At 47.2% G+C, this 14,788-nt stretch overlaps 1 protein-coding gene across 3 annotated transcripts in view; it reads right to left on the bottom strand.

Annotated features, from left to right (window-relative positions):
- The window catches only part of GUF1 (GTP binding elongation factor GUF1), a 270,588-nt gene that overhangs the window by 95,560 nt on the left and 160,240 nt on the right, over window positions 1–14,788 (bottom strand). For all 3 annotated transcript variants that reach the window (XM_086962692.1, XM_086962693.1, XM_086962694.1), the window contains exon 12: window positions 10,725–10,857. In XM_086962692.1, coding sequence (XP_086818818.1) covers window positions 10,725–10,857 — 133 coding nt within the window. The remainder of the gene's footprint in view (window positions 1–10,724; window positions 10,858–14,788) is intronic.

Raw genomic sequence — 14,788 nt, 5'->3', positions numbered from 1 at the left:
GAGTGTAGAACGAGAGGCGGTTGTTGAGGTATTCGGGTCCTATGTCGTGGAGTGCTTTGTGTGCGTGGGTGAGGATTCTGAACGTGATCCTCTTGTTGACGGGGAGCCAGTGCAGGTTTCTCAGGTGGGCGGATATGTGGCTGTGGCGAGGGATGTCGAGGATGAGTCGTGCGGAGGCATTTTGTATGCTTTGTAGTCGGCTTTGAAGTTTGGCGGTGGTTCCTGCGTATAGGGCGTTTCCGTAGTCCAGTCTGCTGGTGACGAGGGCCTGGGTGATGGTCTTTCTGGTTTCGGTGGGGATCCACCGGAAAATCTTTCGGAGCATGCGCAGGGTGTTGAAACAGAAGGATGAGACGGCGTTGACTTGCTTGGTCATCGTGAGGGATGTGTCCAGGATGAATCCCAGGTTGCGTGCGTGGTCTGCGGGTGTTGGGGTGGAGAAATAAAGAAAATTACTTGCACTAAGTCGTTGGTCCGTGCTCCAGTCTTTGTGGCAATTCTGGCAAGAAGCGGGTGGAGTACGCTCAATATATATATATGTATATATATATGTATATATATATATATATATATATATATATATATATATATATATATATATATATATATGTATGTATATACACACTGAAAAAAAGAGACAGGGACGCTATATTTAGGCTCAAATTTCACTCATACAAAATCTAGTGAAATTCACCAGTTACAGTTACCAGAGCTGACTATAACTTACGTCCTGCAATGAACTGCTTATGACCTCACATAATACATCACTCATGACATGGTCAGTGACATCACTCATGACATCACCCAGTGATTGTAAGTGTCTTCTAAGCGTTTATGAGTATTAAACATGTATACTAAGGAACTACAAAGGTTACATTGGTATAATTTGTGTACTACTACTTAGCGATACTATTTCTACCATATATTACGTGAGTGTCTGTGTGACTATATATATCCGTGTGTGAGGGGGTGTATGTGGGTGTGTTGGTGGTTCTTGGGTGTATAAGTGGGCATGTGGGTAGCTGTGTGGGTGAGTGGCTGTATTGGGGGGTGAGAAGATCTGTGAGAGACCGTATGGATGAGTGAGTGGGTGTCTCAATGGCTGTATGAGTGAGTGACTGGGCGTGTAAGTGACTGTATGGGCGAGTGAGTGGATGTTTGAGTAGGTGTTTGGTTAACTTGGTATGTGAGTGGCTGTATTGGTGAGTGAGGGTCTGTGAGTGGCTCTATGGGTGAGTGTGTGAGTGGTTGTATAGATGTATGAATGACTATGTAAGTGGTTGGTGCGTGTGTGAGGGGTTGTATGGGTAAGTAGATGTGTGAGTAGCTGTATGGGTGACTGACTCAGTGTGTTAGTGGCTGTATGGGTATGAGTGGGCCTGTAAGTGCCTGTAATACTGGATGTGTGAATGGCTGTATTGGGGAGTGAGGAGGTGCATGAGTAGCTGTATGGGTGAGCTAGCGGTTTTATTAGTGGCTGTATGGATGAGTGATTGGTTGTGTGAGTACTCTAATGGGTTTGTGAATGGGTATTTGAGTTGTTGTTTGGGAATTGGTGTATGATAACCACCATTGGGTGGGAGTGGGTGTGTGTGTGGTTCTGTGGATATCATCAGGGATGCCATTTGAGACGTCATCAGGGCTGTCGCTGACAATGTCATGAGGGACGTAATCGTTGAGTTCATAAGCAGTGCATTGTGGGGTGTAAGTAATAGTTAGTTCAGGTAACTATAACTGCTGGAATTCTCAGGTTTTGTACAAATGAAATTTGAGTCTACCTTTGGTTTTTTCAGTTAATTTGGAAGTTTTTTTACTGTTCTATTTCCCAACTATAACGTCCCTGTAACCTTTGTTACTTTCAGTGAATTTTAAAGTTTTTTAAAATTGTATTTCATAATTGTAGCCTGTAACTTTTGAGAGTGAGTGTGTGAGTGCCTGTGTGGGTCTATGAGTGGGTGTGTGAGTGGGTCTATTGTGGCCTGGGAGGGTGTATGAGTGCCTGTGTGTGTGTGTGAGTTGGTGTGTGAGAGCCTGCGTGAGCCTGTGAGTAGTTGTGTGAGTGGCTGTGTGGGTCTGCGAGTGGTGCTATTGATTTTGGCATTTTATAGAGAGAACCATGGACTCTGCTCTGAGCAGCAGATAAGAAGATAGAACCCCCTTGTCGCATTCACTACGTGAGATATTACGCTCGTAAAATGCAGGGCTGAAAACACGCCCATCATGGATTACAGATACCTTTTCACAGTAGAAATGATTAGAAAACACACTTGCTTTCCCCTTGGCCATGCGCACGCAGTTAGGATGATAAGTACTTTACAGAAGTGGAGATTCATGTCGGGCACAAATGAGGAAGGGGCAGCGAAGCCCCCTCCCTGGGTCAATTTCAGCCCAGGGATCCCATCCCCGGGGCCCGGCCTTTTAATGGTTTTATTTTTGATACAGGAGGGTGAGCCGAACTGCACCCACAGCGGCCAATTCTGCCCCAGGGACCCCCATCCCCAGGGTCAGGCCATTTTCAAATGAGGGAGGGATCCACACTGTCCCCCTCCCCATGCCCATTCGGCCCCAGAGACCCATGCCCTGGCATGATTCCTGGGTGCCCCCAGGACATCCAGTGGGCTACAGGACTGCGGGGGAGCCACAAGGCCTCCGCGGTCCCTGCCAGCTCCCTGCTTACTGCGGGAGCCGCATTGCTTTCACACACACGGACCTGCTAAACATGCTGTTCACGGTGTATGAAAGCAATCCTTTCAAGCATTTTCACAGCTCTCGCTTGCTGGAAGCGAAGTGCTCGCTGTAACTTGATGGGAGTGGTATTAGCTACTGCCAAGCCACAGCAAACAACTATGTCATGTGGTGGGCACCTCAGGAAATATCAGGAGCTAACCCAGGGGGGGGTGGCCATCCCCAGTCCCATCTATGCAGTAAAAGGGCTGTTTGGCCCCCCTCTATTGCAGTACTTATTCCCAGGGAGGTGGTAGACCCTGGGTTGAGGGAGGGCTGCGTGCCCCCCACATTAATTTGATGTTTAGCGCAAGGGAGGTGGAGGTCGCTGGGACATGCCGGCATACATATTTTTAAATGCCCTGGGAAGGTGGCGGTCCTGGGGCGCCGCATACACACCCCTGCATACATAAAAAGCAATGACCCGGGGAGATGGCGGTCCCCTGGGCTTTCATATGTCCTACGAGGGGGGCCCTGTGCGCCCCCCCCCCCCCTCCTATTTTCATAGTATACCCCGAGGTCCTGGCCCTCCAGGGGGGTTACTTTTCCTCCACAAATTCACAAATTTTGCAAATTCACTGCAATTCTTTTGAGATGCTTTTAAGATGTGGAGGGTTCCCAGGGGGACACCAAGGCTTGGGGGTCAAGGTATTCCTACCCTACCCCCTTTTTACATTTTATTTCTGTTGTTACATTGTTGTAGCAGAGTCCCAAGATGGCAGTCAACACATCCTGGTTGACATGTTGGCAGCCAATCAGAGCTCTGCATTTCCCTGCATGAGCTCGTTCTTATTTGCATTATTATTCGCAGCCACAGACATCACTCACTTTATTCTCTTACATTTCTCAACAACTCCTGAACAGATTTACACCAAATAACAAAAAGCACAATATGCGTAACCAAATGTACCTTTCTGCTAAATTTGGTGTAATTCTATCCAACGGTTGGGGCTTTAGACGTGTTTAAAGGTCCTATGTGAATTAACATGGGAAAATGCACTTATTTCGACACCCCCTATTCTCCACCCCTGCTGACAGATCACCCCGAAAATGTCCACGCACAAGACCTAACTTCACATTTTTTTTGTGAAGATTCGTCAAACTGCACCAAAGGTATAGGTATGCGATCCTTACTATAACTACCTACTGGTGACCACCTGTAGGATCTGTAGGATATATATATATATATATATATATATCAACCAGCGGCTCCCCCTTCCTCCTCTCCTGGGAAGCCAATTGAGTAGCACACGCTGCACTGAAATGATGTTTCTTTATTGAGAGCAGTATCGGACAGACATGGATTTTGCAGGTAACCTGGCGCGTTTCGTTGACGGCTGTCAACTTCTTCAGAGGTATTTGCTGCAAGTAGGGGGCTTGTGTGGAATCACCTCCATTCTTATAGTTGCAGGGCTTGCCCTCTAGTGGACGCTTGGATGCGCTTGCACAGCATGCTGGTTTCGGTAGTTCCACTGCCCTCTCTGTGCTTACTGCCGAGTATTTGTCTGTCTCTCTCTGGAACCTGAGGTGTCCAGACGTGTAGCTCCTCTGCTAAAACTCATTTTCAAAGTTTATGGAGGCGACATTCCCCACTCTGGTGTAGGGCGGCTGCCAGTTTCCCTTGCCGTTTTACCGGGTCTGAAGAGGTGTGTCCATATAATTGCGGGAGACTCTGCGCTCTATCTGTCGGTGCGGCCTCTGCGACTGGATACCATCGCTTTAATATCAACCAGCGGCTCCCTCCTTCCTCCTCTCCTGGGAAGCCAATTGAGTCGCACACGCTGCACTGAAATGATGTTTCTTTATTGAGAGCAGTATCGGGCAGACATGGATTTTGCAGGTAACCTATCGCATTTAGTTGACGGCTGTCAACTTCTTCAGAGGTATTTGCTGCAAGTAGGGGGCTTGTGTGGAATCACCTCCGTTCTCATAGTTGCATGGCTTGCCCTCTAGAGGACACTTGGATGCGCTTGCACAGCATGCTGGTTTCGGTAGTTCTCTCCTTGCTTGCTGCCGAGTATTTGTCCGTCTCTCTCTGGAACCTGAGGTGTCCAGACGAGTAGCTCCTCTGCTAAAACTCATATTCAAAGTTTATGGAAGCGACATTCCCCACTCTGGTGTAGGGCGGCTGCCAGTTTCCCTTGCTGTTTTACCGGGTCTGAAGAAGTGTGTCCATATAATTGCGGGAGACTCAGCGCTCTATCTGTCGGTGCGACCTCTGCGACTGGACACCATCGCTTTAATATCAACCAGCTGCTCCCCCCTTCGTCCTCTCCTGGGAGTCGCACACGCTGCACTGAAATGATGTTTCTTTATTGAGAGCAGTATCGGGCAGACATGGATTTTGCAGGTAACCTGACGCGTTTCGTTGACGGCTGTCAACTTCTTCAGAGGTATCTGCTGCAAGTAGGGGGCTTGTGTGGAATCACCTCCGTTCTTATAGTTGCATGGCTTGCCCTCTAGTGGACGCTTGGATGCGCTTGCACAGCATGCTGGTTTCGGTAGTTCCACTGCCCTCTCCTTGCTTACTGCCGAGTATTTGTCTGTCTCTCTCTGGAACCTGAGGTGTCCAGACGTGTAGCTCCTCTGCTAAAACTCATTTTCAAAGTTTATGGAGGCGACATTCCCCACTCTGGTGTAGGGCGGCTGATATATATATATATATATATATATATATAAATACACATACACTACTGGCGGTTGCCAGTAGGTATACATAGTTAGGACCTAGTTTCCATAGGAAATCCGAAACATTCTACTGGGAATAACTTTGCACCGGTTAATGAATCTACGCATATTTCTCAAAGAAGATGGCCCGTTGCGCTCCGCTCCTTCCCTGAAAGTCTTGGGAATTCGTCAAGAGGGGCCGAGAAAAAAGGGGGGTCCCAAAACGTGTTTTCCCCCCATGCAATTTTCCATAGGACGATTAGACACGGCTACAGCCCGAACCGATGAACGGAATTACACCAAACTAGGCAAAATGGTAGGGACTGGTACGCAGTACGCCCTTATGTTTAAATGGTGTAAATCCCTCCAGTAGTTTTTTTGAAAATCAAATTAAAAATATATATATATATCTATAGGCGTGGCCCCGTGCGCGCACTGGTCCGTGCACGGGTCCGCGCACGTGCACGGACCTTGGCGTGCGCGAGCGCGCTCCTGATTGGCTGGCAGTCGCCTGTCAACATTCCGTTAGGTCCGTTAGGTCCGTCGGTGCCTCGTCGTGGAAGTAAGCTCGCCCCGGGGCGACGGACAGTGTGGGGCCTCCCTCCTGAGCAGCCTGTCAGGTAGAGGTGAGGCTTGGCTATCCTACAACTGAGGATACCCTGTGTATGACCTAACCAACCAAAAGAAAAAAAGCGGGAATTCCAAACTGTCCAAACCAGGAAGTGTTGGGCACCATCTTGTTTTTCAGGAGAACTGAGGCAAAAGAGAGCCCAAAACAAGAGTGGAAAACACGAAAAGAGGGCAGGGTAGAGACCCCCCAAACCTCTAGCCCTTCTCAGGGGGTCCCAAAAGGACCCCCAAGGGCAAAAAAAAAAAAAACGCGGGGTATGCGCACCGTACGTGTACCGTGCGCGTACCCCGCGATTTAAAAAAAATATATATTTTTTCGCACTTGGTGGTCCTTCTGGGACCCCCTGAGAAGGGCTAGGGGGTCAGGGGGTCTCAACCCAGAGCGTTGACAATACAAACACTCACCCCCAGTCAACTGATCTGGGAGTGATTCATCACCGTTCTTTAGCTCACTCCGCCACCACAGTTCAGACATGGCCATATGCAAATCAGTCTGACCCTGTGCCTCATGGGAACAGTCCAGCCCGAACTGCCAAGCCATGTCTTCCCTGGACCGGAATCAAGCTTCCCAGGACCGGTTTCTGGCATTACAGCCGTCTTCAGCCAGGCTTGCTTGACTCCAGTGGCAAAGTGAGCAAGGGACTCACGTCTGAGCATACCCTGCCAACTTAGGGCAAACAAAGAAAAACCAAAGGTGATGATGGACGGAGCGTTGACAATACAAACACTCACCCCCAGTCAACTGATCTGGGTTTAATCCATCACCGTTCTTTAGCTCACTCCGCCACCCCAGTTCAGACATGGCCATATGCAAATCAGTCTTACCCTGTGCCTCATGGGAACAGTCCAGCCCGAACTGCCAAGCAATGTCTTCCCTGGACCGGACCCAGACACCGCCGCCCGGAACCTCAGAGAGTGGATCGAAGACTGCGCCAACACTCTCGCCCGCTAAAGAAACTCTCCATCACCCACCACAGCAAGAAGGCCGCCTGGTTTACCGTAGAACTCCAGACCTCCAAGCACATATGTCGGAAGCTAGAGAAGAAATGGCTCCAGGACCGCACGTCAGACAACCACGCTGCCATCAAGGACGCCACGCGCAGACAACAACGCACCCGACTGCAAAGAACTCTGCAGCATCGTGAAGGAACTCTCCAACCTCAGCGCCAACACCAACGACTCGCAAGAACTGTGCAACTCACTGGCCACCTTCTTCCACCGCAAGATCGTTAACATCCATGACAACTTCAACGTCCCGCCAGCCCCGACCATGACAGACACCACCCCGAAGGACACCACCCTACTAACCTCATGGGCCAACGACAAGGAAACATGCAAGATCATGAACTCCATCCACTCAGGATCACCAGCAGACCCCTGCCCACACCACGTGTTCAACAAAGCAGGCGCTACCATTGCACACCAACTGCGAAAGGTCATCAACATCTCCTTCGACTCAGCGACGTTCCCGGAAAGCTGGAAGCACGCCGAAATCAACGCCCTCCTCAAAAAGCCCAAGGCGGACCCCAAGGACCTCAAGAACTTCAGGCCCATCTCCCTGCTCCCTTTCCCAGCAAAGGTCATTCAGAAAATCACCAACGTACAACTGACCCGTCACCTCGAGGACAACAACATCCTAGACCCGTCACAAACTGAATTCAGACGGAACCACAGCACCGAGACAGCCCTCATCGCCGCCACAGACATTCGACGCCAACTAGACAACGGCGAAACCTCTGCCCTCATCGTCCTGGACCTGTCGGCCGCCTTCGACACAGTCTGCCATCGCACACTAAGAACGCGCCTCCAAGAAGCCGGAATTCGGGACAAAGCCCTGGACTGGACCACCTCCTTCCTCTCTGGCAGAACTCAGAGAGTCCGCCTTCCACTATACCAAGCCGAAGCAACTGACCTAATCTGCGGCGTACCCCAGGGCTCATCCCTCAGCCCAACGCTGTTCAACATCTACATGGCCCCCCTCGCACAAGTGGCCCGCCAACACGGCCTGAACATCATCTCCTACGCTGACGACACCCAGCTCATCCTCTCCCTTACCAAGGACCCGCACACCACCAAAACCAACCTCCACGAGGGTATGAAGGCCGTCGCCGAGTGGATGAGGAACAGCCGCCTGAAGCTGAATTCGGAGAAGACGGAAGTCCTCATCCTCTGCCCTACCCCGTCTTCCTGGGACGACTCCTGGTGGCCGAAATCACTGGGAACAGCACCGACACCCACAGACCACTCACGCAACCTGGGATTCATCCTCGACTCCTCCCTCTCCATGTCCAAGCAGGTCAACGCTCTCTCCTCCTCCTGCTTCAACACCCTCCGCATGCTTCGCAGGATCTACAAGTGGATACCGGTCGAAACCAGGAGAACGGTGACCCAAGCCCTCGTCAGCAGCCGGCTGGACTACGGCAACGCACTCTACGCTGCAATTCCAACCATACACCTCTAGAGACTACAGCGCATCCAGAACGCCTCGGCCCTACTGATCCTCAACCTCCCACGTCGCAGTCATATCACCACCCACCTAAGAGACCTGCACTGGCTCCCCGTCAGCAAGAGGATCACCTTCAAGCTCCTCACCCACGCACACAAAGCACTCCACAACTCCGGACCAGCCTACCTGAACAGCAGACTAAACTTCTACATCCCCGCCCACCAGCTCCGCTCTGCCAATCTCGCCCTCGCCACCGTCCCTCGAATCCAACTGACCACTTCCGGAGGCAGATCCTTCTCTTTCCTCGCTGCCAAGACCTGGAATACCCTCCCAACTGGACTACGGCAGACCCAGGACCTGCTCACCTTCAGGAGGCTCCTCAAGTCCTGGCTCTTCGAGCAGTAGCAGCAGCACCCCCCGGCACCCCCCCCCAGCGCCTTGAGACCCTCACGCGTGAGAAGTGCGCTAAATAAATACTGTGATTGATTGATTTGCAAGAGAGATAACAAAGTAGTCAAAGGAATCATCCAAATGGCCTCCGCCAATGGGTCAGTGGTACGGAAATTGGTCAACGAAATGCTTTGGGCCTATCAGACCACTCCCCTTGTTGAAGGCTAATCTTCCTCTGTTTAACTTATGAGGGGGTGAGCTCCAGACTCGAAACGTGTTCCCTCTTGAATGAAGCAACTAGTCACATTGCAAGGGAGATGCTCTAATCTTCAGTTTCCCTCAAACTCTTCTTGTCATTTCAAGGTGGGTGACCTAGTCAAGATCAAAAGTGGTAGGGAGGGGAGAGGGTTGTCAAAGTTCAAGGGTCCCTTCACTGTGAAAAAAGTTCTGGACCATTGTGTCATCCTCAACAATAGTGAGTATTGGAATTTCAGGCTTGTCGCACTATACCAAAGAAGGGTTGCTATCCCACAACAAGGTAAGCCCACCAGTTCCTTGAACAGTAGTGGTTATGTTCTAGCTCAAGTTCCAGAGGAGGCTCCTCCTTCGACCTCACCGTTTGGAGCTCTTGGTGGTGGGGGTGGTGACTCTCTCATATCTGTGAGTCCCTCTGTGCATGCATCAGACCCTATTCCTGAACAGACAGGTCTGGTCCTTCTCGTGCTTTAAGGTACCGCAGACCACCAGTTTATCTTTAAGACTTTGTTTGCTAGAATATGTTCATATTTCTTTTTTTCTTTTCTTCTTCTTCATTTCTTTGTTATTGGAAAGGAAGAAGATGTATAGTACATATGTCACTCGAGGTATTGTTTTAGTCTTTTTAGAATGTTACTTGCATGACTTGTATTCTACTAGAATTTTCTTGTGTTTCTGTTCTATGTTTGGACTCAATTAAAGGTTCTGTTCCAAGGCAATTGTTTGTAGCCTCTGTTGAGAAGAGTCCGCTCTTGTCTCTTCCCTTGTACATGAATAAAGGCCTTCTCAACTTACCTGCTCTTTCCTGCAATCTTCATCTACCACATCATTCCGCTGATTTCCTCAAAGGCATGTAGTTCTCTTTAAAAACGTTGTTTATTGAGCTCTTTAAGTATATTCAGTGGTACTGAAAAATCCAACTACACCTTAAATTTTTTGTACCTACAGCTGGAACTTCTTCAGAGCTAAAGTAGATATTAATCACCTTACATGAGCTCTGCATTTAAGCATAGTCCAAACATTATAAGGCTTAACTTAAATTAACGACGCCATAGGGAACATTTCATGAACATCCCAAACCCTCTGAATAGCCAAATATAATATGAAATACATGTGTTCCATACAAATATAATATGAAATACATGTGTTCCATATGTACAGTCAGTAATTGCACTGTCTTGTGAAACAAGTAGGTGTGACACATACTTGTTGCACTGAAGCAAGGGTTTTGGATTCTCAAACTATACTTAGCTTGCAACCTTTTTGTCATTGCCAGAACGCGAATGGGATGAGCGAAGATCCATAGTTACCTAATTCATTGCAAACCTCAACCCTCTTCTTATCCTTCAACAACAAGAACTGTATCTTCCTGGACCCCTAGCAGGCTCGTATCTGCTGCTGAGAAGTTAGGGGTGAGAGCTTTTCCCATGTGCCATTACTCTTACTTAACTGAAAATTAATTTTTACTGGCCACAGTAGACCTGGTTTCATTCACCATATATACATCATGCTCAAATACCTTTCATTTCAGTAAGGCCATGGGGCTCTTTGTAAATCCAATTGTAAACAATGTGTTACTCAAATAAAAGTGCATACCACACACTAGTCATACCTTAATCAGTTTAGCTGAAGAAAGAACTGCCTTGTAAGGAACAGTGGGTGCAGTCAAGATGACGGATGCATTGTACTCCTGCTCCAGACGTTGATTAAAAACCTCCATATGTAGAAGTCCCAGAAAACCTAGTCTATCACAAACATAAAACAAGATGTGAACAGCAAAGGACACATCTACTAGTCATCATTAGTTATTTCAATATCTAATTAATACGTTTTAATAGAAGCGTAAGCAAAATGCCACTACCGGCTATTCCATTATTGCCAAAAAATGTATATTTCATTGACTCCAACTACCCTGAAGGGTATTAGAAAAATAAATAACAGTAAAATACGAAAAATAGTATTTAACACGTTAATTCGAAAATTTATATAACAAGGAAGACAATTACAAAATCAACAAAGTTAGAAATAATAAATAAAAACGAAATAATCAAACAAGTTCACAATATGATAAAAGCAAATAAAAGGGCATTTCCAAAATGCTAGAAATTCTGTAGTCATAATAAATTAAAGGTATACGAATAACTTAGAAAAGAAGATATATGAGCCAGGTCTGGGCAACAAGAATAACAAGCACCGGCAAGCCCAATGGGTCTGGTGTTAGCCACATGCCCTTTGACTTTGTCAGTGCTTGTTTTGTGATTGTTTTTGCAAAACCTTATTGTTGTGGAAGCAGCTGGTCCCTCATTCATTCTAAAAAAAATAATTATTAAAAGCAAAAATATTTGTGGGTCTTAAAAAGGACACCATCAGTCATAGTGAAGATAGCCAATGGCTAAAGCAGGCTGACCCAATGTCCCATGCTGTAGCGAGTGGAGAAAAATATGAACGACACAATAATAGATCAATGGGTGAAGAGGACTGGCTGAAAGTCCTTTTAAGTTTATTATACATATAATGTTAGTGAAATCAAAAGGCTTGGTTAACGCGGGACTTGAAGATTGAGTAACACCGTTGTTTAGGAGGGAATCCTTAGGAGTAGCAAAAAAAGAGGGCTAGCCTGCATTGACGAAAACTAGTCAAAGTAGGTAAGGCCTTAAAATATGTTGCCTAAAGCATACTGTAAAATGTATGGAACAGCATAAACAGCATTGAAATTTCCATACATCAATGTATAACACTGGAAAGAGTTTGGAGTACTACGATATCGGTGCAAAAATTGGGAATCTTGAAGCACTTAAAATATATCTAAAGAGCATAAAAAACACCAGATATGTATAATGAAGTTTCCATCACCCATGCCTACAAATCTCTCTACAACATCGCACCCAAATACCTCAATGAGAGAGTATCCTTCCACGTGCCCAAGAGGAACCTTCGCTCCACCGACCTCCCCCTGGCAGAGGTCCTCTGCATCCGCAGAAACAGAGCAAGCGGGAGAGCCTTCTCCTACATCGCTGCCAATAACCAGAACGAGCTCCCCGTGAACATCAGACGCTCCCCTACCCTGCACACCTTCAGGAAGGACCTCAAGACCTGGCTCTTCCACTGATCTGGAGCTGCGCCACCCCCCCAGCGCCTTGAGACCCTCTCGGGTGAGTAGTGCACCATATAAATCCCAGATTGATTGAATGATTGATCATTTCAAAAGCCAGGTGTTAAAAAGAACAAAAACCCTGTTTTTTCACCTTGTAATAATAAAAAACTTAAATTGTGTTTTTTCACCATGCAATAATTCCATTATTCAGTCTTTAACTGATCTCTGCATTTCACTCTTAGATTTCTTTCACACTAACTATTCAGTGCACATTTGATCATGCTTCTCAGAAGGAGCCAACCAGGCCTTCATTCAAGGCACTGTATCATTAAATACCTTGGATGATTTCGCCCTTATGAGGGAATCTACTAAGAAGTCAGTCTTCTAGTCTAGGAACCTGCTCTCTTTGCTCTCCTATGGATAATTGTCCCACTCACAATCTCTCCATTGTCCTTCCACCTATTAGCATTGCCATTTCTGAGCTGTGCAGTGCCTCTAAGGATGGGGACTTCTGACATCGAGAAGGCCCAGGCTTTTGGTAACTTTTACAGAACTTTCTATTCCGAGTAGAAGTCGAGCAAGCAAGCCCAAATAAATTACATGGAGGCGGTTACCTCACCTTGGATAAGACACACAGAATGAAGTCTTAGGCGGTCCCATTATGCAGAAGGAGGTATGAGCAGCAATTAAAGGCCGGATATCTAATAAATCGCCAGGGCCCACAGGCTAACGGCCCAGTTTTATAAAACTTTTTGGTGGGGAACTTGATATGCACCTGGTGACACTTTTTAACTCTATGGCGTTTGCCGGGGCAGTCACAGCATCAATGGATGAGGCACTCATCTCCCTTATACCAAAACAAGGCGAAGTCCCTGTGGTCTGTGGCTCCTACCGCCCCATAGCACTCCTGAACATAGATGCAAAACTATACTCAAAGATACTGGCTACCAGATTAGATGACCTGCTTCTTGACTTGATTCACCCATATCAATCTGGATTCATCAAAGGCAGGCAAATGCATGATAACATCCAGAGAGTCATTCATCTAATTGAAAACACCACTAAGAAACCGATTCCGGTAGTTCTTTTTTTTTTTTGTATTTTTTTTTTTACATTTGACCAGCAACTACACATCATGTTTCATCACACACAGTCTTATTTCAAAAAGGGAAAAATCTATTGACACTCTCAGATTACATTTTAGGGTGCATATAAAGTCGTTCTGTACACTATGCAGTGCGTCTAATAACAATAATCATATTTCTCTCACTCCTGAAGCCCCCATTTTCAGCTTCCCGCCCAGCACTACACTTCTTCCATGCCTCAGCATGTCTCTTTTATTACAAGTACCACCTCACCACATGAAAGAATCAACATTTTTACAGAACATTTAGTCTGAAGCTTCCTGAAAATACTGCAGGAGTGGCTCCCAGAAGTCTCTGGGTCTGGACGCCAGTGGAATGTCTTCCGCGTATGTTTCTTGTGTCGTCTTGCAATAGGTCATATCTTTGATCCAGTCTTTTAATCTAGGTGGTCTCTTGCTTTCCCATCTGATCGCTACTCGTCGTTTCGCAAGAAGTAGCACCACTGCCAAGAACTTCCTGCGTCTAGCGTATTTGAGTTTTTAAATTCCCAATAGACATGTCAAGGGGGTGTTTGGAATGGTTTCCGATAGCATGGTGCTTAGTGCATCGGTAACTACATTCCAGTAGATCTGCAAGCCAGGGCAGAACCACGCCACATGTAGAAAATCTGCACCTGCCGCATTGCATCGATAGCAAGAGTCAGTTTCCCTAAGCCCTAGTTTGTGTAATTTTGATGGCGTGTGGTATATCTGATGAAGGAATTTAAAATTTATAATGCGCAGGTTACTGTTGGATGTGAGGAGTATGAGTTGCATATAACTATATTGCCAATCTTGTTCATCAACTGGTATGCCCAGTGCCCTCTCCCATCTTCCCTTTGCTGCCATGGGACCTTCAGCCTGGTCACTTTGAGTTGCATTGTATAGTCGTGTCACTGAATTCTGGCGAGTCGGGCCGTTAGTAGCACTTGTAACGACGCTAGCTGCTCAGGTTCAGCAGGGAACGTATTATAAAGTGCCCTCATAGCATTACGGAAGCGTAAGTATGCATAATTTTTCATTGGGGTCTGGTGTGCACATAAGGCGGGATCCGACCATTTAAGAAATGTGTTATGTGGGAACGCTTGACCTAAAGTCCGGAATCCCATATCTCCGAGGAGTGTCTGCATTTTAGGTTCTTGTTTCACGTTGAGGTTGCGATGGTGTGCTGTTGGCAAAGCTTGTGCATATATTGGCAGTCTGTTTGCTCTACGCGCCAATTTGTGCCATGCTCTCGAAGTGTTTTTGGCAGGATGTATCGTATTGCTTTGCGCATATCGTATGGGGTTGGCTAGTAGCGCCATCAACGGCTCTGGAGAGAAGCTGTCTCTCTCCACCGCAACGTGTGGTATATACTCGTGGGGCCTCATCCAATAATGTGCGTGCTGAGCTTGTGCGCAAAGGTAGTATAATTGAAAATCAGGCGCCTCAAAGCCGCCCAGGTGATATGGTTGGGTAA

The sequence above is a fragment of the Lissotriton vulgaris genome, chromosome 3_1, assembly GCF_964263255.1.
Source record: "Lissotriton vulgaris chromosome 3_1, aLisVul1.2, whole genome shotgun sequence".
NCBI classification, from domain to species: Eukaryota; Metazoa; Chordata; class Amphibia; order Caudata; family Salamandridae; genus Lissotriton; species Lissotriton vulgaris.
This window is presented reverse-complemented; position numbering and strand designations above follow the sequence as displayed.